A 23,027-nucleotide genomic window follows, 5' to 3' on the forward strand; every position below is an offset into this window, starting at 1 on the left:
CCGCGCGCCTCTACGCGCACGGCCAACTCGCCCGGTACTGCAAAGTCAAATCTAATTTTACTTCGTACTGACAACGAGCAAGGCAGTGTTATCAATAACATACAACACTGCAATGGTTTTATGTCAGTTTTATAAAACTTTAAAGTACGTGCACAAATTATTATAAAACAGTAAAATACCAGTAAAACAAAATTTTGGGGCCATCAGAAATTTGTTATAATGAAGTTTTTTCTACTGAAATAAGTTAATTCTTAAGAACTCGCCCACTGCTACACCTGTTGGAAGAATCTAAGTTATTTCAACATGAATTTACACAAAGAAACCTCAGTACTGTATTTATTAAATGAGAGGAATATTAGGACATAAATAAATACATGAAGTAATGATATATAAAGTACAGGTACTTGCAAAAAGTGTTCAGCATCTCAAATTTTACTCTGTACCGGTACGTTATGTCCTAGACTTTATTTTTTTGAAAACGTCTGACTTTCTTCTGAACACTCCCAGACAACAAGTATTCAAGACAGTCAGCAACCACTGCAAAGGAATTTAACAGAGATTCTGGCACAAAACTTAGTGACAGAAGAAAATACTGAAGATTATGTGCCATATTTGTCGCCTGCACAACAGTAAAACTCTGTTTAACACTTTGATGCACATCCTCCTCTTCCACCTCATATCAAATGGATTCCTATCACTTATATCGGCCACAATCTCTTCAGTGATTTCCTTTTCCACTAACACATCATAGTCCACGCTGGCATAATTAGTAAGATTTACACTTGTTGGCACATCTAACATTTCACACACAAATTTTTCCAGTTATTCAGTTTCTGCATCCAACTCTTCACTTTCGACGATCTTGTCTTCTCCATAACTCAATCCAGCTTTTCCAAAGCAGTTCCTAATTACCTCTTCTTTCAGTGATCTCCATGCAACACTGAACATCTGCATTGCTTCCAAGAAGTTGACAATGTCTCTCTCTGAGGCAATGTTATATAACATACGTCAGACCACACGAGCTCAGTAATGCCACTTCACAACATGAATTATCCCCTGATCCAGTGGCTGCAGAACTGAGGTAGTATCTGGACACAAAAATAAAACTTTCACATGCTCTCAATGGCGAGGTACACAACTGTGAGAGGAGCAATTGTCTAAGATGAGAAGAATTCTTTTCGGCCTTCATCAGACGTTCAAGGCACAACAACCACTCTTCGAAGATTACTGATGTAATCCATGCGTAGTGCCTATATTCACAGGCCAGATGTACTCCCTTGAAGCACCTCGGCTTCCCAAACTTCCCAACGAGGGGCTTCAGTTTATCCCTACCTGTGAAGTTGGTGCACAAAAGAGCAGTTATCCGTTCTTTTAGGCTTTTGCCCCCGAAACTCTTATTTCCCTTGAATTCAAGGGTTTTGTTTGGCATTAATTTGTAGAATAATGTAGCCTTGTCTTCATTATAAATATCTGCCAGCGAATATTCTTTCGAGGCAGCTGATAAAGAGTCTCCATCTGCCATGAAGATGCAACTTAATTTGGGACAATGTTAGCTTCACCATTTACATTCTTGTGGGAAAAGCCTTATTTTTCCTGGAACCTATGAAGCCATCCAGTGCTCCCCATAAATTTCTGAAATCTAAGTGAATGTGCTAAGGATGTGCACGCTCGCCTAACAGTGGGCCATTGACAGGAATGTTTCAGCTCCGCATTTGACAAACAACGTATAAACTGCTTTGTCCACCTCATAGTCTGCTGTCATCTTTTGTTGAGGGCCGAGGGCATCAGCATCAATATTCTGCTCAATGTTACTTTTCTGTTTTACAAAAGATAGTGTTGAAGGGTTGATGCCATACTTCACTTTCTCCTTTCTTTCCTCCTTTCTCCTCTTCCCAAAGTATTTCATATTTTTATTTCAAAGAAAACTGTTTTCTCTTCTTTTGATCCATATTGGGGAAAGAGATAACTGGGACACTAATACACGTTGCTTCATGAACTAAAGATAAACAACGAACGTAACATGAGACATGAATAAACTAAATGCAGTACTGAAGGTAGAGTTGTGAACCGCAGAGTTGTTCATTGGTCGATAGTAAATGTGGCGTTCCTACTCAGCCAATAGCATTCCTGCAATCGCTTAAGTGCAGCCAGTAACCAGGAGATAGTGGGTTCTACTCCACTCTCGGCAGCCCTGAAGATGGTTTTCTGTGGTTTCCCGTCTTCATACCAGGCAAATGCTGGGGCTGTAGGCCTACCATAATTAAGGCCACGGACGCTTCCCACTTCCAGCCCTTTCATGTCCCATCATCTCCAGAAGACCTGTGTCAGGCAAGACGTGAAACAACTCACAAAAAAGTTCCTTTGGTATCGATATCCAGCTCGACCAATCGCGTACACGTATGGAAAATGGCTACCTTAACCGTATCCTGTAAACTCTAATTCTGCAATCCAATCTGCGCACCTCATATTTGAAGATATTTTTATTAATAAAAAATTGCCTTGATTTGCCTTTTATGTATAAGAAATTAATCCTTCATAATGACGTTCAGTACCAGTACACCAAAAAATTAATAATCTTCATGTACGCAACCCGCTCATCAGAATTGTGACGAGTATGCTTACATTCCCCTGATTTGTAATCAAGTAGTTTCGCCTGTGAGTTGTATAGTGTGTGCCGTCTGGTATTGGCTGTTAAAACGTGCAAAATACCCAGCAATTAAAACAGGATGAATTTCATTATATTTTGAAGAAAAAAAAAGACCTTAAATATAAGCAAAAAGGCTACATTATAATTTGTTAAACTGAAAGTTCAAAATTTGTTACCATGAAGTATTTTAACACACATTAAATAGGGAAGAGGGAAGAGGGAAGAGGGAAGGAGCATAAAAATAATTTCGCTATTCTGCACATGTCTTTAAACTGGTGTTCCTTTTACTATAATATCACATACAGACGTGCGCAGCACTCAATATGTACTTTATTAATGCAACAGACACACAGGATAATTTATATGGTTATACTGACACACTTGTGTTTGTATAGTGAAATCAACCAACCCCATGTTACTTCTTATAAGCTACGATCGAGGAGTGTCCTTTAACATTACGTACAATACGGTAACCAACTTACATTAATTTTATTACAATTTTAATGTGCGCAAGTAACTTTAATACATCAAGTGTAGACTCAAATTTTATTAAACACGCTTCAATGCACTCAAAGAACAATTGACAAGATGATTATGTGTATTATTTGCAAGACATTTGTATGAACTAATTGTAGTAGAAGTCCTTTATAGCGAGTCATAAGAGCGAAAAGTTTACTCGCTCTAGCGGATTGTCGTTATATCCGATTTTTGTAAAAGTCAGGGGCAAAACCCACACCCATTTGTAACGATATGTAACCGCAGTCAGTTTGTTCAAAACTTGCGTTTTCGCGAATTTCCATACTACCGCTTATTCAAGTTATTTATCCAATTCCAAGAAAACATGAATTTTTAATTTCATTCCAGTGGGTTAACCTCATATGCATCACGAAAATATATTTCAAGCACTAGTAGAGTAATAACCTTTTTGCTATAAATTACGCAGGAATACTTTCCGAAATTGTAGCCATACGCGAGAAAATACAGTGAAACTTCTAGTCCTGACTCGTCGTATTAAATCCATTTAAAAATACCTCATTTATCATGTCAATTTTCATTGTTACCACACAGTATGATCACATTTTTCCCAGTCCTGAAATAATTCTTTGTCATCCCTTGTGAAACGAACGTGAATTCCAACACAGATTACAGCCCTCGCCACAGGAGGCAGGCCAGGGAAACTTACGCAAAAACTGAAAATGGCCTTGAATTCCAGAACTTTAAATTATTGCTTTGGGAAGGAAGCCATTAGCCTCAAGAAAGTTCAGTTTTGCTCTCCAGGTATCATTGATATTGCTGAGCAACACAATAAGCCTGTTTGAACTTGTATTTTGCATTCCGTTCAGATGTTAGAAATGTATTCTGTGTTGAGTGACACAGTGAAGAGTAGCGAACATTTGACACGTGATAGACTACATAACGACTAGGAACAATCGCATGAAGTTGACTAGTGTAGTGCATATTTGTCTTGTGGTTGCCCCGTTACAGATACTGAAAAAGTCGTGAAATCGCTTAATAATGAAGACCAAATCCAGGAAGTGGACAGGCATCCGCATCTTTCAACTGGGGCGCTTATGTTGGAACAGGCACCTTCGGTTTCGACTCAAGTCTCCACCAAATTGTTGTCGCATTCAAGATGACTCAAATTTTTATTTCTCTTGCACATGGCTGAGTTTAACCTCCAAATTCATGGTTGAAGAGAGTGATCAGAAAACATCGTTTAACCCATTGGTCCAAAATATAAGGCCTCAGCTAACATTTGTTTTAGAAAGTGTGTGATTTGCAACAATGCGCTGATACTTCTATTGAACCCCACTGCAAACATTTTTATATTCGTTACCAGGTGTTTTACACACCTTTTAACACATTTTATTTAATAAGCCCGAGTGGGAAAGGTTTTCCTATTTGTTCTCCCGTCTTTTTCACTCCTTTCAGTACTCTGATTGCATGTTTAGAAATGGTAGATAGCCTGTATCTTTCACTGCACCTGTGATATACGACGTAAAATGCATGCATGTCGGAAAAATAACATATGAAGTGTTTACACACTCGTGTTGAATAGTCCAATGCTTAGGAAGACAGCGAAGTAGACAGTTCTGTCATATACCTTCTAAACTGTGCATAATTTAATTAATTTGGAGTGTTTTGAGAGGTAAATCGACAGCTAAAAATGCCGTACAAAGAGTACCTGCATGCTGCTGCTAAAGAATGGTTGAGTGACAGTGCTACCCCACAAACTGACCCTGACGCTCAAGAACGACCAACTGGACCTCCATCTAATATAGCACCAAGGCAAGACCCCCTAGGCAACTTTCAGGAGATATGAGGAAACAGAGAAAATTGTGAGTACAGGTGTAAAGAAAATTCCCCAGAGACCCTGCAGAGTTTGTGCTACAAAGAAGCTGAAAAGCGAAACGCGCTTCATCTGCAAGTTCTGTGAGGTACCACTGCACAGAGGAGCATGTTCCGAGAGGTAACACAGCTTGAAGAACTACTAAAAAAGTTAGTGAAAGGATAAGATTCAGTGCATTCTCATTCCAGGTTAAGGAATTACAATAATTTGAATGATACCCTGCAACAACTCCATGTCTCCGCCACAACCTTCCGGCCACAGGGGACGGCTACACATCAGATGGGTCGTATAGCAATGTGTTGACATAAAATTAAGCATCAACACGTCAGCTGTATTAGTAAGAACAGTAGACCTAATTTACGTAAGTTGTTCCACAATTCACTTACGAACGCAAAATTAAGCAAACATGTCAGATGAGGTACTGCTGTGCTATCCGAACAACCACAGCAAAGACTAGCTTGGGACGGACTCTCCTTGTAGCAAAGGTAACTATAATACCATCCCCTGTAACTCCAGGCCGGCACGCTAGTGCACTATGCAGTCCGGGTTGTCTATGGCAGTGAAATTAAGTTCTCTACCAAATCCTTACCCAGGCTAGCTGTTGCTGGCACGTCATACACGCAACAAGGCTGGAAACGCTAATTTAAATTCCTTATGGTGGGAATTATGAAAGTACTAAAGAGTGACAAATGTGCCATCCAGGTTTCTTTAGCATGTATTTAATAGGACATGAACTGGGACTTAGGAATAATGACTTTATAACCAGGGAAACACGCTAGTGATTGATGTCCTAACCACTTTCAACTGTCATGTACTCTCTCAACTGCCAGACCTCTGGAGCCCCCCCCCCCCCTCTCTCTTTCTCTGGTATTACCAGGAAGATATGTGCAAATAAGACCCGAGGGAATGTAACGGCCTTTCATATTGTGCCCGACTGCTTGCTATATCCCTGGATTTTCTCGAACACAAAACTAGAACTTCTTCATCAAGTGTATAACAGAAAACTCAGCTGGAATGTTGAGCAGGAGTTGTCATTTAGGGGTTGTGTCAAGTTCTGTTGTGTTTCCGACTGACGTGTGTCAAGCAGTTCAGTCTGTGGACCAGTCACGTGAATTGATTGTGCGAGTTACTGGTCTTGTCTGGAGTCGAGAAGTGCACAATTGTTGTTGTCGGAATAGCCAATGCTCGTGTGTTCAAACCTTTCTGCACTGGAACTGCTGTGTGAAGCCTAGTGGAAGGTGAGACCTGTCAATCAAGACCACAGAAGGATTGCCTATTCCAAGTATATACCATCCCTCTGGAAACCACTGTGAGGACAGGCTTTTGTAAATGGCCAGAAATGAGTGAATGATATCACTTCACTGTAAAGTATAATTGTATGTGTGAACTCAATAGGCTCAATTCAACGTATCAGACCAAAACTTTTTACCAGAGGAACGAAGTATATATAAAGTTTCAGTGCTACTGTCGGGTTACAACACTGTTCCTTCAAAGAAGTCTTGACGGGAAAATGGCGGGGTGATGCCCGCAATGAGCGTGTGGTCAATGCTATTAGACGAGATTGGTTTTTAGTGCAAACATTTATTGCCCCCCCCCCCCCCCGAAGGCCTTTCAAATGAGGAACGCATCCTATTACTCATAATCGCAACAATATCACATCCTAAAGTTGCCAAAACTGATACAAATATAAATAATTTCGTCTAACATTCACTCACATGGAAAGAAACAGGACCGCGCTGGTCACAAATCAAAGCACTTGCGCTCTTAAAGTTAAACTTGAATAATAAAGTGGCCAACTCTGTAATAATACATAACCTGAAACTAAGAAATTGCCACATAGACAATCGATAATGTCAGAACATCTGAAAGTTACTGAAATATCTCAATCTTCATCTCAAGAAACTCACATTAACAATAATAATGAATTTAACGAAAATTTGATTCTAATATGCGGAACCCTGAATACAAAACTGTGTTTGAGGAACTCTTGAATCAAACACTAATTACACTCATCTTGATATTCAAATAGCCAGGAAGACGACTCCCAGGCATGCTGTGTTCGGACTTTGATAAAATAATGCCTCAAAAATAAATACACCCTGAATATAGATGTGAACATATAACTAATATGGACATGGTGAGGTCAACCATATATGTGCAAAATCAATCCACTGATGGACTTTATAACGACCCGCACAAATCAACGTGGATCCCTGAAATAAATTACATAACACAAATTCATAAAAATACCAGAGTCGGCTTTAACTTTCAACACATAATTAAACGTTGGTCCCTGAAAAATATTACGTGACAAAAATATCCCTCAGCACAGTTACATCATAAACGAAAATCCAAACGAAACGTCGCGATATATCAATCTTGTCTACTGCAACAACCGTAGTGACATGGGCAAAACCAATTAAGTTGTCACAAAGTATAGGCCGCTAAAATAGAACTCTTCTTGGTAGATACTCATATCACCCTCCCCAACACACAGCAGAATGACTCAAAGCGGAGATTGTCTCCTAAAATCATGCAGCAAATATCAAAACACACAGCGTCCAACCCTTAACACACGCTGCTCACCAGTCTACCCGAGGCACATTTTTCTGAATCTTATCTCAAATCATATGATACATTCTTGGTTTATTAAATACAGTAGAAGTTTGCTATAGTGAGTACGGCATATAACGAGAACTCCGTTATAGCGACAACATTTTTCTGTCCCTTCAAAATTCCTATATTAAACTGTATCGTCCTTCGGTTACAGCGAGAACCCTATCACTGGCGCATCCGTTATTACGAGCGATTAAGCGCGCGCGATTTTTTCCGTTACCGATATTTATGCACCCCAGCGATGATATTGCATGCGATCGATTACCTTCGGCATAGTTTCCTCGCTGTGTGCACTAGCAATTTCTCTCATCATTCGAAGGCGATGTCGGAGTCTATTAGTAATATCCGGCGACAGTTGTTCCGTAAAGAAAATTCGAAATGAAAGAGAACATATATTCGTAATAAATGCGTAAATAACGTGTCCAATAACGGCTGTTAACTCGTTAAAATTAAGGCTGACTAAACAACCGCTTAATTTTGAGGCAAAATACTGCAATTAAGTAAGAATGGGATACACCTTGAGATATGGCAGAGTGCTTAATTGATTTCAGGGGTTAGTTTATGTTCAGTCGCGTCTGGTTAAATTACAGAAAGGCTATTATGAACATTTATAGCGAGAAATAGCTTGAAGTGTGTTTTCATCATACGTATAGTACAGTTAAGTTAGGATACGTGACGCTGTTTGAATAAGAAAACAAACGTTTGCAACAAAATGCTATCGATCACCTTCGGTACGGTATAGTTTTCTCACTTTGTGCATTTGCGAGCTCTCTCGTTAACATTCAAAGGCGATGTTGGAGTTTATTAGTAATACCCACTGACTGCTGTTCTCTAAAGAAAATTCGAAATGAAGGACAAATTCGGCTCGCCAGATGCAGGTCTTTTGATTTGATGCCCGTATATGACCTTCGCGTCATGATAAGGATGAAATGAAGAAGACGACACGTACACCCGGCCCCCGTGTCAGCGAAATTAACCAATGAAGGTTAAAATTCCCGACCCCGCCGAGAATCGAACCCGGGACTTCTGTGACCAAAGGCTAACACGCTAACCATTTAGCCATGGAGCCGGACATGATTAGCTGTTTATTAAAGACAAAATTACTGCTTAAAATAACATATGCAATGTACATAAAAATAACTTCCGTCCTGACGTTGTAAAAAATAAAATTTCATACATGCATTATATCTAGTAATATTTACGTACAAAGTAAGGTTTCTGAACACAATAATATTTTCAAAAGCAAGAAGTGCTATAATACAAATACTAACGCGTACAACAGGAGTAAGTTTCCCGCTCCACTTCAAAATAATATCAACGTCATTGATTGCGCGATGAGAGAAACTCACGCAGCGCGCACGCACACATAGGAACCTTTGTTCTGTCTAGGGGAGGGGGTGCTAACCCTTCCAATGCGAATCGCTCTACTCACGACAGTTATAAACTCAGCTAGAAGAGGGAACAGTCACCTCCCTTTCATCACTGTGAAGTAATATAAAAATAAAAAATAATGTGAGAGAAAATCTCATATAGCGACACTCGCGGGTTAAGTAAGAATGTGATACACCTCAAGATATGGCAGTGTGTCACTGATTTCAGGGGATATTTCTAGAGTTCGTGATTTTTAGCATTTGCGATAAATGCGAAATATATCGAAACTTTGTCAGTGTGTGTGCCTTCATCTTATACGACCCGTACGAGTGGTTTTTAGCGATTTTGAATTAGCGATAAAATGCGAAATTGATTCAAAATGCGAAATTATACAATTTATGTGAAATAGATGCAAAACTCGCAGTTTTATACGAAATAAAAATATATCTTTTTAAAAATAAGATATATGTTGTTATTTATTTCAGGAGAAATAATTATTACGGCGCCCATTGCGATCGTAAAGCGGTAACATGCTTTGACGGACACTTCCGTCCTGCTGCACGGAACATTTATAAGTTCATTATCGCAATTAGCTGCTCGGAGAGATTTACTCTCTTTGTTTTGCAGCCTACCCAATTGATGTCAGATGATACCTGAAGCTATTTTCTCTTGTAAATAGTAACTCTGAGCTGAAATACGGAAAATAAAAAGCACCTCATTTTGCCGCTCGTAAACAATCATGGCGGCATCCAAGCGCAGCATGGATGAGTTTATTCATAACTGGTCTGAAAACAGTGATGTTGAAAGTGGAAATGATTCTCAGGGAGAGTGAAAATACTACTTCTTCTGCAACTGACAGTGATGAAAGTGATTCCGATTTCAGTTCTGAGATGATTAGTGCCAATTGAAACTACGTGACAAAACCAGAATTCAACACGAACGAGTGAAAAGCATAGTTTCTTTTTGCTAGTTGCTTTACGTCGTACCGACACAGATAGGTCTTACGACGACAATCGGATAGAAAAGGCCTAGGAATAGGAAGGAAGTGGCCGTGGCCTTAGTGTGAAAAAGGGAAACCGCGGAAAACTATCTTCAGGGCTACCGACAGTGGGGTTCGAACCCACTATCTCCCGGATGCGAGCTCACAGCTGCGCGCTCCTAACCGCACAGCCAACTCGCCCGGTGAGAAGTATAGTAAAATGATACTTGGAATTATGATCTTGTTGACAATAAGCCTCTTTCTGTAACATGTAAACCAGTTTTTGAAATTCACTCTATAGTGGGGAGCGGGTTGGGCAATAATCCGAAAAAATGGACGTAGGGAATGAATTTCTAACCCCACAGTTCTGGGATCACTTTACTAAGGAAACCAATGCCTATGCCTCTATATTTCTTGCTAATTTATCTGCTTCCCTTGAAACCAGTAATACTTACGAACAAAAACATTGGTTTCCTGAGACGAGCTCTGTTTAAAAGTACGGTAGCGATTTATTTTATTGTCTGGTAGCCATGGGTAGAAGCGAAGTGACGATCAAACATCATGCCGAAAGTCACAAATCGGGGACATCTTTATGTAAGCGATAGAGATGGCCTATATTGATGTGCCGACTTTGCAATCAAAGACTTGAAGAAAAAAAATGTTTTGCAGTCCTTTCTTTGCCTTGGCAGCACTTCTGTCCATTTGGGCCTCTATGAACAGTGTCGATGTAGAGTTGTTTTTAGCAACTACAACATAATTGTAACTGATAAGCGGTCTCAAATGAAGGACACCTTTTAAGCAATTGGCATGTTGTACTTTAATCATCACTGGAATTCCTCTTCCTTGTAGGTGTGTTGTACTGTGATAAATACACTTAGAATAGTATTTTTCACTTTGAAATTGTTTGTAAATTTGAAAATAAGCATATTCCTGTGTGTGCGTTAATACTTCTTGCAGTCTTATGTTGATGTTTGTCTTATTTTCCATAGTGAATTCAAAACTGCATGACGAGCAATGTGTGATTAAACAGTATGATTTTACTCCCAACTGTTGTGTGTGCAGTTTAGCAAATTATGCCTATTTTTAACCAATTTGCTACAAAACGCTAAATTTGAGAAGTTTAGATGCTACAAAACGCTAAATTTGAAAATCAAAACGCTAAATCTGATTTTTAAATGCTATAAACCACGAACTCTAGATATTTCATATCTTCTCACGTCTAGTTTACATGTAAATTTTTGGCGAGGAGGTTATTTCTCTACATGCGTTTCAAATATGTTTTCATGATAGGCTACATATACGGTTAGGTTAGGTGACTCTTTTTGAAGAAGAAAGCTGAGGTGTTTGCCACAGAAATCTCTGGGGTGATACCGTATTTCCCCGAATCCAAGACTTTTTTTCTCAGAATCCGCGAAAACTCAAGGGTTGTTGCATTCGCGGCCTAACAATAAGTTAATGGATACCACTGGCAACTACCGCGGTAACCACGCTGCTGCTTTTCACACGCGCACAGAACTCGTTGACAATAAACGACCGTCTCTTTACCACACATTGCTAGCCGCGACAACCGGTTGTACAGACCCTGTGTGTTTCTCAAATCTGCAGAATGACATCAAAGCATGCGACCCTTCGAATTCTAGAAAAGCCATGGCTACTCAGTGGCAGGGTCATAACGCGTCTATTGTACTTGACGCTTAGTAAAATTAAGGTTTATAGATAGCAGAAATATTTTCGTGATGGATAGTCGTATTGTAAAGATACGTGGAAAAGGTACTGCCGGCAAATTTTCAACGGGTTCTAGTCGATATTATGATGCCAATTATAAGTTAATGTTTATTAAACACACGGAAATGTAGAATAATTGTGCAGCCGCAAGAAAATACGGCATAGGCCTGACTAAAGCCAGTATTTGGCGTTAGCGTGAAGACAAAGAGCTAAAAAATGCGCACTGTACAATAAATGCATTCAGTGGTCCGCAACAAGGACACTTTAAAGAAGTCGAAGATGAAATTGTAAGGTATGTGCACGAAAAACGCAAAAGCCGAATGCCCATACCATGGCGGTATAAACTCGTTCTTTGACTTTCAACGTTCGCGATTAGGCAAATACATCGCTAGCCGCTGAATTTGGCTGAACCCGACAAGCGAGATGTGCGTGTAGCGGCAGCCGGTTATATCTGACGCTGCGTAAAAGTAACAGTTTTATAGACAGCAACAATTTCCTGATGGATCGTTCTATTGTAGAGACGAATGGAATAGGTATTGCCGGAAAATTTTCAACAAGTTCTTCAGTATTATGATGCCCATGTTGAGTTAATGGTCCTTAAACCCGTGGAAATAAATAATTGTGCAGCCGCCAAAAATAAATACGGCGTGACGAAAGTCTATGTTCGGCGTCTAAAAATGCGTAGGCCTACTGTAAGACAGGCATTCATATGATTTTACCAACTTCTTTTTGAGCCCGATTTAATTTTTTTGAAGGAAAAAGTGGAAGTTCATCTTGGATTCTGGGATATACGGTACTAGATTTTTTTCAGAATGAAATTAAACACACACTTTCACGTATTATCGGATTACAAAAAATAACAAACAAGTGAGCCGTAGTGTGGATATCATGTACAGAAACGCAAGTTTTGAACAAACTGATTGCCGTTTCGTACCGATTTTAAAGTGCATGAAGGGTTTTCCTACTTCTATACAAAAATCGGATATAACAACAATCCGTTATAGCGAGTAAATTTTTCGCTGTTATGAATTCTTGCTATAATGGACTTCTACTGTATTAGATTACTTCCATATAAGTTTATTTGATATAACAAAATGTTTCTAAATTTCTGCAATTTTAGATATCAGTTTCAACACAATCGAAACACGGATAACAGACCAATCTCACCCCGGTTGATGGTACCCTATTAGAATTCTGTGAATCATTTACATGCCCTGTCCGGCTCCATGGTTCGATTCATGGCAGGGTTGTGAATTTTAACTATAATTAGTTAAGTTTGCTGGCACGGGGGCTGGATGTGTGTGTCTTTATCATCACGACGCGAGGGTCACCTATGGACGTCAAATAAAAAATGACCAACACCTGGCGAGCCGAACATGTCCTCTGACACTCTTGGCACTAAAAGCCATACGCATACCGGCCAACTTCAATTTAAAAAAAAAAACAGGAGATACAATTGGCCAGAACTGTTCATTCTGCATGCCTTGCACATTACAGTTTTTCTTATGACATTTGTTCGTGGCATCGACCTCTGCAGATATTTTGCCACTAATTTCACCATACGAGAGGAACCTGCGTAAGTGTAATTGCGTAAGTGTAAAGTGTTGAATGTGAAGAAAGGAACGTTAAGGAAGACAGGAACACCCAGTCCCCAGGCCAGGGATATCAATAATTTGCAATTAAAAACCCCTGACCCGGCCGGGAATTGAACACGGGGCCGCCAGGTGACAGGCGGACGCGTTACCCCCTATATCGCAGGGCTGGACTGCAAAATACAGTACTAGGATATATTTATAACACTTATTGTCTCAAAGAACGACTATTGCTATACGAGGCTACAAGGCTAAAAATTACACATCTCTATTGCCTCACAGGAAGTATGCGAGTGAGATGATCGGCCTCTGATAATCCTTCCAAAAATAGCACCTAATGCATCAAGCGCCCGCGCGATTATGTGAAGCGCAATGCTATTTGTATCAAATAACTAGATGTTGTACCCACGCCCTTCGCTACGCAATTTTCATAAAGACTGTCCTTATAGTTTTCCAATAGAAGTTCACATAGGTCATTACAATGTCAGTACGAATGTCCCGATTAAAAGTATTGCTGTCATATGAAATATTCGATAGAATGAAACACGGCACATATTCTCACTTTTAAAGAAAAGTACTATGGTGTCGATCTAACAGTTCAATGTTCCAGAGCTAGAACGACCAGGCCGCAGACAGCTGGGAACACTCCTGTGTCATTATTCCATTTAAGATTATGCTTGTTTGAAGGGGCCTAACATCTAGGTCATCGGCCCCTAATGGCACCGATACGAACTTAGCAACAAAAATCCAAATTCATGAATATCTTATCATAGCCGGTACGGTAAAATTGCATATGTCAATTTAAAACTCCAAAATTATCCACTGACCAGAATTCAAAACGTGATGAAGAATGAATGGATGGATGAGAGTTTAAAGCTGAGTGGATCCGACCCGCAATGCCCCACATTCCCAGAAACTAACGTTAAACAATAGTATTACTGACCAAGGGACTGCTTCTAGAGCACAATACTGAATCGATGGTTGTAGTCTAAAGGGTCCAAATTCAGGTCATCAGCCTTCATAACACAGACCTATGGTGTTTCTCACATTGCGGCGCCATTTACAGGCAACGCAAACCTACGTTGTTCCTCACATAGGTGTGCTAATCATAGGGATTCTTACTATCCCGCGGTGTTCCTCACACAGTGTGTACTAATCAGAAGTAAGCCAGACCCACGGTGTCGCTCGTAGAGTGGTACTAATCACAGGTACTGTAAAACTCACCCTGATTCACACACTGTTGCTACTCATTGCAAACCTACTGTATACCTAAAATAGTGGTACTACGCGCAAGTAAAAGCAACCCATGGTGTTCCCCGCGTGGTGGTACTAATTACAAGTAGTCCTGTTTCTAATTCGATCATCCCTTGGTTGCCCCTTTTAGTCGCCTCTTACAACAGGCAGGGAATACTGTGTGTGTATTCTTCGCCTGCATCCCCTACCCACAGGGGGATGTGTGTTTGGTCCGCGAGAGCTATTTCATTTCGCTCAAGTCCGCTGGCAAGCGGGTTAGGACCACTCTATCCCCCATGTGGGAGTATCACCTCTCCCCTTGCTACGCCAGCGTAGTAGGTTCATAGATATTCCATTCAAATGTGCACACTGCTCATTCCAATCACTGCCTCAGGGTAGGAATCGAATAGCTGGAATATTATGATGATCCATTGTGTTACGTACCAGTAGTATCAGAAAATTTATGAACTAGAAGAACGGCATGCTAAAGAAGAGAGATCTAACTCCCCAGCTACTTCCCGCCAATACTCAGGCAGGCTGTTATACTAGATACACAGCAGTAATCCTATATATCGGAGATAAATGGCAAACACAAAGCACATTACAATGAACAATGGTCAGTGTAATATTATTGATCAGTTTTATGAGCTTTCTGTATTGCAGGCCTTCACATTTAGTTGCCTTCCAACTCTGTGATACTAGAGCATGTAAAGAGAGTCCCCCTTTCTTTCAAGACTCCGTCTTGCGTTATTATTCAAGCTATCGTTCCTTCATGGCTTTTTTCTCATTCTTATAATCATCTTCACAATTTAATCACCAGCATCACCAATATTATTATAGTCTGTACGGTAAAACTGAATAAGACATAAATAATCAGAAATTGTACTCGCTATAAATTTGTTATGTAGTACTTTTCCATATGACCAATAAGATAACCATTAAAAATTAAATATTTGGCACTATCCCCGAAACTACCATTCCGAACAGGGTGAATAACATTTATAGCGTACACGGTAGTTCCTTATTCTCTGACTAAATATCGATTTTTATTAAATTCTGTACACACATTTTCTCGTACCTCGGCACTGATATGGACTCGGCAACAAAAATCAAAATTCATGAATATCTCTTATCATAGCCGGTACGGTAAAATTGTATAAGACCATCATCGTTTCCCTTTATCCAGCTGTAGCCGAGTAGGGGCAAATATGGTTCCTCTCCACTTTCTTCGGTAGGGGACACCCTAACATTTTCGGAGGCACCACATCTGCTTTATTCATATAAGCTTCTGTTACAATGGGCTGGCCACACCCAAAGGCTATAACACACAAATGATAGGGAATTTAATAATATATAACTTTAATTATGTAGTATTTATCAACAGGGCCAACAATAACAAATATTTGAGAATTAAATTTTAGGCCTTCCCTTAAACTACCATTTCACTCAGCGTGAATACAACCATTTATGGCCTAGATTGTAGCAACTTACTCCCCGGCTTTATATACCAGTACCGATTTTCATTAAATTATCATCAATCGTTTTCTCGTGATGCGCGTACATACATGCATACAGAAGGACAGACAGACATTACGGAAAATGAAAACTTGCACTTCTTGTTACTATGACCACAACCGGTACAGAAATACCACTCCTTTTTAATTGTAAGCAATCTACAGACACATTGATATTGAGATTAATTAAAATTAATCAGAATTGTGTCCAGATGGCTTCCAAAATCTCTAGAAAAGTCACTAGTTGTTATCATTGAAATTCTGTCACTAAATTACTGAAAAAGACTCCAAATCGAACGACTACTCTCTAGAATCGACTAGACCGATGTGAACGAAAACTAACATAGCAAGCAAGAACGAGAAATTGACAATAGATATAAGCGTCGCGATATACAGGTTTCAATAAACTTTGCATATCCGCGCACATTTCTCGCATTAATAAACGCAGATATTTCGTTTGAAAGCGGCCAATGAGCGAAGGACTTCTGGCCAATGGTGTAAAAAAAGCTTAAACGGTGGGATTTGAAAAAAAAAATGAAGTTCACACACACACAAAAAAGCTAAAATCAGGAGAAATAATAGAGTAATTGGGAGGTGGGAAAAACTGTCGAAAATCTGGAGTCTCCCGTGTAAATCGGGAAAGTTGGCAGGTATGCATACGCCATTTCATTTTTCATTTACACGCCCAAAATTTTCTCTATATTTTCCATCAGAAGAAGTGTGTTAATTACTTGAGAAAATACAGTATGTAGAATATGGTCAAAGTATTAATTAATATTTAAATAGGAAGAAAAGAGAACTGAATGGTAACAAGGAGAAAATTAAGGTGAGCAGTTTGAATCCTGTATCATCCGCTGGATTATAATAGAAATCATGCTTAAATCTCTAAAAATAATACAATACCTTGGCAGCAGGTTTTCCTTTCTTCTTGGTGGAGCCTTTAGGACGACCCCTGCCCCTCTTGGCAGGTGATGCTCCATCGGCCTTCTTAACTTCCTTCTTCTCAGATTCTGAAGACCTGCCACGCTTCTTTGCATCCTTCGCAGGAGATTCCTAAGGGGGAAAAAAAAAAAAAAAAAAAAAAAAAAAATTAGTAAGCACGTATATTACCAGTGTCATTTCTATGTTTTTTCACACAAGTTAAACGAGAGCATAAAACCACGACATACATTCCAATTGTGCAATCCAAAACCTTGACCTGGAATTCATTTTAAAGTCTATTTCACATTTGATTTTGTACAATGCCAACAAACCCAGCTCTTGCTCATTGCAGGACTGTTAATGATAAACCATCATAAGGAAACAAGTCCACCATGTGGATCTTCTACATGAGGAAAAGAAGGAAATAGTGTTATCACTCGATGGTGGTTAGTGGATCAGCTGCCAGTTAGCGCTGCGAGCGATTCTGGCCTTTGCAAAACAAGTGTGTGTTTATCCCCTGGTAGATAAGTTAGTACACGAGGTGTAAAAGAAGAGCTGTTGATATAAGAAGCTTCGAAGACTTCATAAAAAAATTAAATACGGAAGCTTCTCTATCAAAAAATGTGCTTTGAATCTGTGTTTGAAACATTAATGTTGAAGATTTTCAGCTTTTGCAACTCCTTTGTCACTTTCTTCACACAAAATTGACTTGGCAGGGTTAAATAAAATTGGGAAACATTTGTGGTAATAGCAGTAAAGGAACACTAGAAATGATTATTGGACCAAACACATGAAAGAAGACTGAACAAAAGTGCAGAAACAGAGAGAAATGTTTCACAAATACTGTTAGTGGAAAACATACGGTACTTCACTGATATCGCAAGTGGCGGCAATACAGTCAATTGATTTTGTACAATGCCACAAAACCCAGCTTGTGCTCACTATACAACTGTTCATAGGGTATGACCCTGACGGTCTTCTGTGCTCTCGTGATTTTGCAAAGAAGACAAACCAAATACGATTTGACATACGACTCTGAAGAGTCAGACTCGCAGCTCTTGGCAACTAAGTGATGTGCTGTGACAGCCGGTCAACAAATGGGACCACTCTGCTGACAGCCTGCCTGTAGCATATACACATGATTCAACATGAAACGTGGAATGGAATCACCATCTAATGAATGAATCTGCACCCAAATTGAAAAAAGACTAATGTAAAATGGGGCAAGGTTAGGGAAGTTCAAAAGTGTTGTGAAAAGCAGTTTGTTAGTCCTTTTCCTATCGGCAGGAGAATAAATAAACACGCACAAAGTATTTTCCCGTGATTTCTTGTGACACTGGAGGCATTTTGACAGCAAATTTAAAGCCATTTAAAACAGTTCTGTAGCCTAATCTATGCAATTTGCTCTTTATTTTAATTTTAATCCAGACACTGTAAACCAGTGAGATAAGAAACTGGAGCACAAAATTGTAAAATCCAGATTTTATTACAGGAATTTTCATTGTTATTTATTATTTCCAAACAACCTTGAAACCTCCCAGCACTTCTTTGCTTTAATAACTATGACATTGGAAATGTCCATGTTGATCAGAACATGGTCATCTCCTTGCAATAATACCTCAAGGCATAACAAGAGTTTTTAATACAGTATATGCATTTGTTGGAATTAAGGCATCGTTACCGAGCTCGATAGCTGCAGTCGCTTAAGTGCGGCCAGTATCCAGTATTCGGGAGATAGTAGGTTCAAACCCCACTGTCGGCAGCCCTGAAAATGGTTTTCCGTGGTTTCCCATTTTCACACCAGGCAAATGCTGGGGCTGTACCTTAATTAAGGCCACGGCCGCTTCCATCCCACTCCTAGCCCTTTCCTGTCCCATCGTCGCCGTAAGACCTATCTGTGTCGGTGCGACGTAAAACAACTAGTAAAAAAAAAAGGCATCGTTAACGCGTACACACTGAGTTGACCGTATGACTTACCCTTCAGGAAATAAGTTCTTTAACTGAAAAAATGTAATTTGTTACTTGTAAATTCCTTCCATAGACGTTGAGTGTACCGTACAACTCTGGCCGAATAGTCGAGTGTTGAGGCCTTCGAACAAGAGTGTCCCGGGTTAAAATCCCAGCTGGGTCAGGAATTTTAATCACGTCTGATTAATTCTGGCTCAGGAGCGTTTATGGTTGTTCCGACACTCTCCTCTTCAAATTCAGAAAACACACCACATTACCAACAACCCCAGTGACACGCAATAGTAATTACATCTTTTCACATAGGAATGGTATTCTGAACAGCATCTGGCCATAAAACAGAACAAAATCCAACTACGCTGCACAGTTCGCACCAGTGATACCACAGGTGTGGGTAAAACGTACGATTAAATTTTGAACAATGATTACTTGAAGTATAGATTCTTCTTCACAGCAAAAGAAATCCAGAGAGAATTTCAAGCTCAGAAATCTGCTAAGTCTGCCCACAAACTTTCAAATGTAGTAAACAACTGATAATGGTGAGTATTTTGATTCAAGTTCTGCATGCAATATCTAGCACATATTTTGAATCGAAAGTAAACAAGTTGCTTTAGAAGTGTTTCCAGTTTGATAACCAATATTTAAAAATGAAGAACAAAGCTAGGTCATAGTCCTATCTGAAAATCACCCACGGCTTCTTCCGAGGTGCTGCACGGTGAGTGGGCATGTTAAGGATGAGCTTGTTGTGATGAACTGGATGAAGAGGTAACCAAGTGTATTTCTGACTCAAAAGAAAATATTACATCGGTGTGTAGAGATAAGGAAGTGGCCTGCTATCCACCTTGCTACCTCACAATCTCAAAATGGAATTTGTTCTCCGGACTTCCAAAAAAAAAAAACTTGAGCAGTAGGTCAAAAAGCTGACAAAATTCAACTGATTAAAAAGTGCTATGCCCGATTTTTGTCATACTGATTACCATTACTTATCTTCATTCACCTATGGCACCCTGCAGTGGTGGCATGCTTAAACTCTAAGAGTGATGACAGTAATGGTTCTCCTTGCTCTGATACAAATGAAGGCAGTCACCCAGAGGCAGCGAAAAGTGACCAGCACTTTATTTAGCCGGTGCTGCAGTGTAGATAAGACTAGAAATGTCTCAGTTCCCGTGTGTGCAATCAGGCAGGACAGCAAACATCGGTAGAGATTACTGTACAGAACAAAAGCTTGGTTAACGAGTTATTGAGCGCATGTTAGTAGAGTGCAGATGTCAGACAATGAAAAAATTCACAACAGGCAGGTCAAATTGCATTAAAAATCATGAAAATAGGCACTGATAATTGAATTGGGTGCATTTCACGATAAGAATTTTATATGCTATTTTGGTTTACGTTGAACCGACACAGATAGGCCTTTTGGTGATGATGGGACAAGAAAGGCCTAGGAATGGGAAGGAAGTGGCCGTGGCCTTAAGGTACAGCCTGGTGTGAAAATGGGAAACCGTTTTCAGGGCTGCCGACAGTGGAATTCAAACCCACTATCTCCCGGATGCGAGCTCACAGGTGCACGCCCCTAACCATACGGCCAACTCACCCGGTATGAGAAGAATTACAGACATTTCGTGACAAGTGCTGGACCACGAGGATACATCAAATATTGTCCTCAGGCACTCCCAGCACTAAGAGCCGCGCAACAAATGTATCGAATGTGCAACGCAAACATATTTGATGAATAATTCGGAATAAGTTGATTAGGGCAACAAACCTGAATACACGTGGACATGATCGTTAAGAATCCTGGTCTACACAATTTCTAATCACTATAATGCGTGCCTAAATCCTGAATTCAATTCCAAACCTATCTGAAGTGAAGGCATGATGCTCACAAAATACTAGTTCAAATTTCTCTTCATCAAATACATTTTTCATTACCAAGAATTACCTCTCCCAACTCTAATTTTGTTATTGGAGTATATTTAAATAGTGCAGCATTGTTTGGTAGATAGTGGGATGTAAATTCAGTAACATTATTATTACTACATTGTTGGGATCAAGATTAGCCGACATACTGGTATTGTTTTCAGCGCTAAAGGTCCTGCCCAAGTCTTGACTGATAAAGTTCCAATAATCATAAAGAACAAATTTTTCACGTACATTTCAGCCCGCATCACCTGGGAACAGCTGAATTTTCAGCACAACACAATGTAAGATATCCAATGAATACACAAGTGCTTTATTCACCACTTGAAGACTTGATTGCTTCTGATAATGCTGAGTAATAGGCAGCAATGTAAGCCAAGTCAGTACAGTAACTTTCAACAGCAACCTTCTCACAATGAGAATCAATGATGCAACATCTTCACACAGATAGTTAACCTCTTAACATGAAAGCCCGAGTATACTCGGGGTTTTATATATTTATATAATATATATATATATTATATATATATATAAAATAAGATCCCTAGTATACTCGGGAATGTCGCTCATTGATCGGTACCTAATTTAAAAGCCCGAATATACTCGTTTCTTTTTGTTTCTCAATATTGCCGCCAAATGTTTATGAAATTATTACTTCAGGGTCCTGTTTTTGCAAACAGATGTCTCTGACTCAACCATAGTGGATGTCGGTGAATCAGGCAGTTCGTTTTCGCGGCTTTCCCGCCCGATGTAGCATTGTGTGTTGATCCTGGTTTTAGGGCATTTCACACAGCCACGAACATATGATCAGTATTGAGTGTCATGTTGTATTACTTGCCATCTGTTAACTGCCGAGTTATTTATTTCAGAACCCGTAAAAAATATAACGAGTATACCCAGGATTTTAAAACAAGAACTTTTCGGTGGCTTACATTTCATAGTTAAGTTCAAAAAATATATTTTCATTGTTACCACTGTCATTAGTTTTCAATAAATAGCCCATTTTAACAATAAAAAATTAGGTAAAAAAGATCACAATTTTGTAAATAATTGGTATGTTAAGAGGTTAACTAAGGCCCGGTTTCATCAACACATGTTACTAAGGCCCGGTTTCATCAACACATGTTAGTACTTAACAAGGTGTTAAATCATTTTAATATATGATTTAAGAAAATTTGCGTTTCATCAACAACTGTTAACATTAACAAATGTTAAACTGCGTATTAAAGTTAACATCAGCCATTTCCAATGTTAAATGGCTAACATTAGCATTTAGCAACCTGTTCCAAAATTGCTGCTGTGAATCTCGCTTTCGATGCGGAATTGCTCTATTCAGATCTTTTACAAAACAATCCTGATCGAAGAAGAGTTCAGCGACGTAATGACTTTTGAAAATTGGACGGATGCGGAATTTCTTCATAGTTACAGGTTATCGAAAATAGTCGTTGCTAAGGTTGTTGACGAAATACGAATGAGGTTGGAATATCCTACGAAGAGAAACTTAACCTCTTTCTCCAATGTTGCAAGTACTGATATTACGATTTTTTGCTACTGGTTTTCACATAATGGTCGGAGACAATGCTGGAATTTCTAAAGCCACTGTTAGAGTTGTTTGACGAGTGCCTGCAGCAATAGCATCCACGAGGAGGAGGCACATAACATTACATTCCATTCCCTTCAGTAGAAGAGCGTCAGCAAATTATTCGCGACTTCTATGATATAAGCCGTTTTCCTAGTGTTCGTTCTAGGTGCAATAGATTACACACATGAAATAATCCAATCACCTGGAGGCAATTGGGCCGATATATCGTAATCGGAAGGGATATTTCTCTGTTAATATTCAGGTGATATATGAGTCTAACCTCCAAATCAGGGATATACTTGCTAGGTGGTCTGGTTCTTTACACGACAATACAATATTGAATAACTACCATATCGGAGCAGTTTGAAGTTGGACAATTAACAAAGTGATTTTGTTAGGTAACAGTGGATACCCGCTAAAAAAGTATCTGTTAACATATCTGTTAGCCTCCTCGATTCGCACCAGTTCGCAATATTCGGAGAGTTAACAGTCGATTAGTTAACATTTCACAAGAAAAGTTTGATGAAACGCAAGAAACCTAGCAAGATGTTAAAATTTTAACTCCGTATTAACTAACTACTTGTTAGTATATATTTAACATGTGTTGATGAAACC

The 23,027-nt window shown here is 39.4% G+C and overlaps 1 protein-coding gene across 3 annotated transcripts in view; it reads right to left on the reverse strand.

Moving 5' to 3' along the window:
* LOC136864089 (high mobility group protein I) overlaps positions 1-23,027 on the reverse strand; it is an 84,542-nt gene that overhangs the window by 13,757 nt on the left and 47,758 nt on the right. For all 3 annotated transcript variants that reach the window (XM_067140646.2, XM_067140647.2, XM_067140648.2), the window contains exon 3: positions 16,931-17,080. In XM_067140646.2, the coding sequence (XP_066996747.1) occupies positions 16,931-17,080 (150 nt within the window). The remainder of the gene's footprint in view (positions 1-16,930; positions 17,081-23,027) is intronic.

Source organism: Anabrus simplex, chromosome 2 (genome assembly GCF_040414725.1).
Source record: "Anabrus simplex isolate iqAnaSimp1 chromosome 2, ASM4041472v1, whole genome shotgun sequence".
Lineage (NCBI taxonomy): Eukaryota > Metazoa > Arthropoda > Insecta > Orthoptera > Tettigoniidae > Anabrus > Anabrus simplex.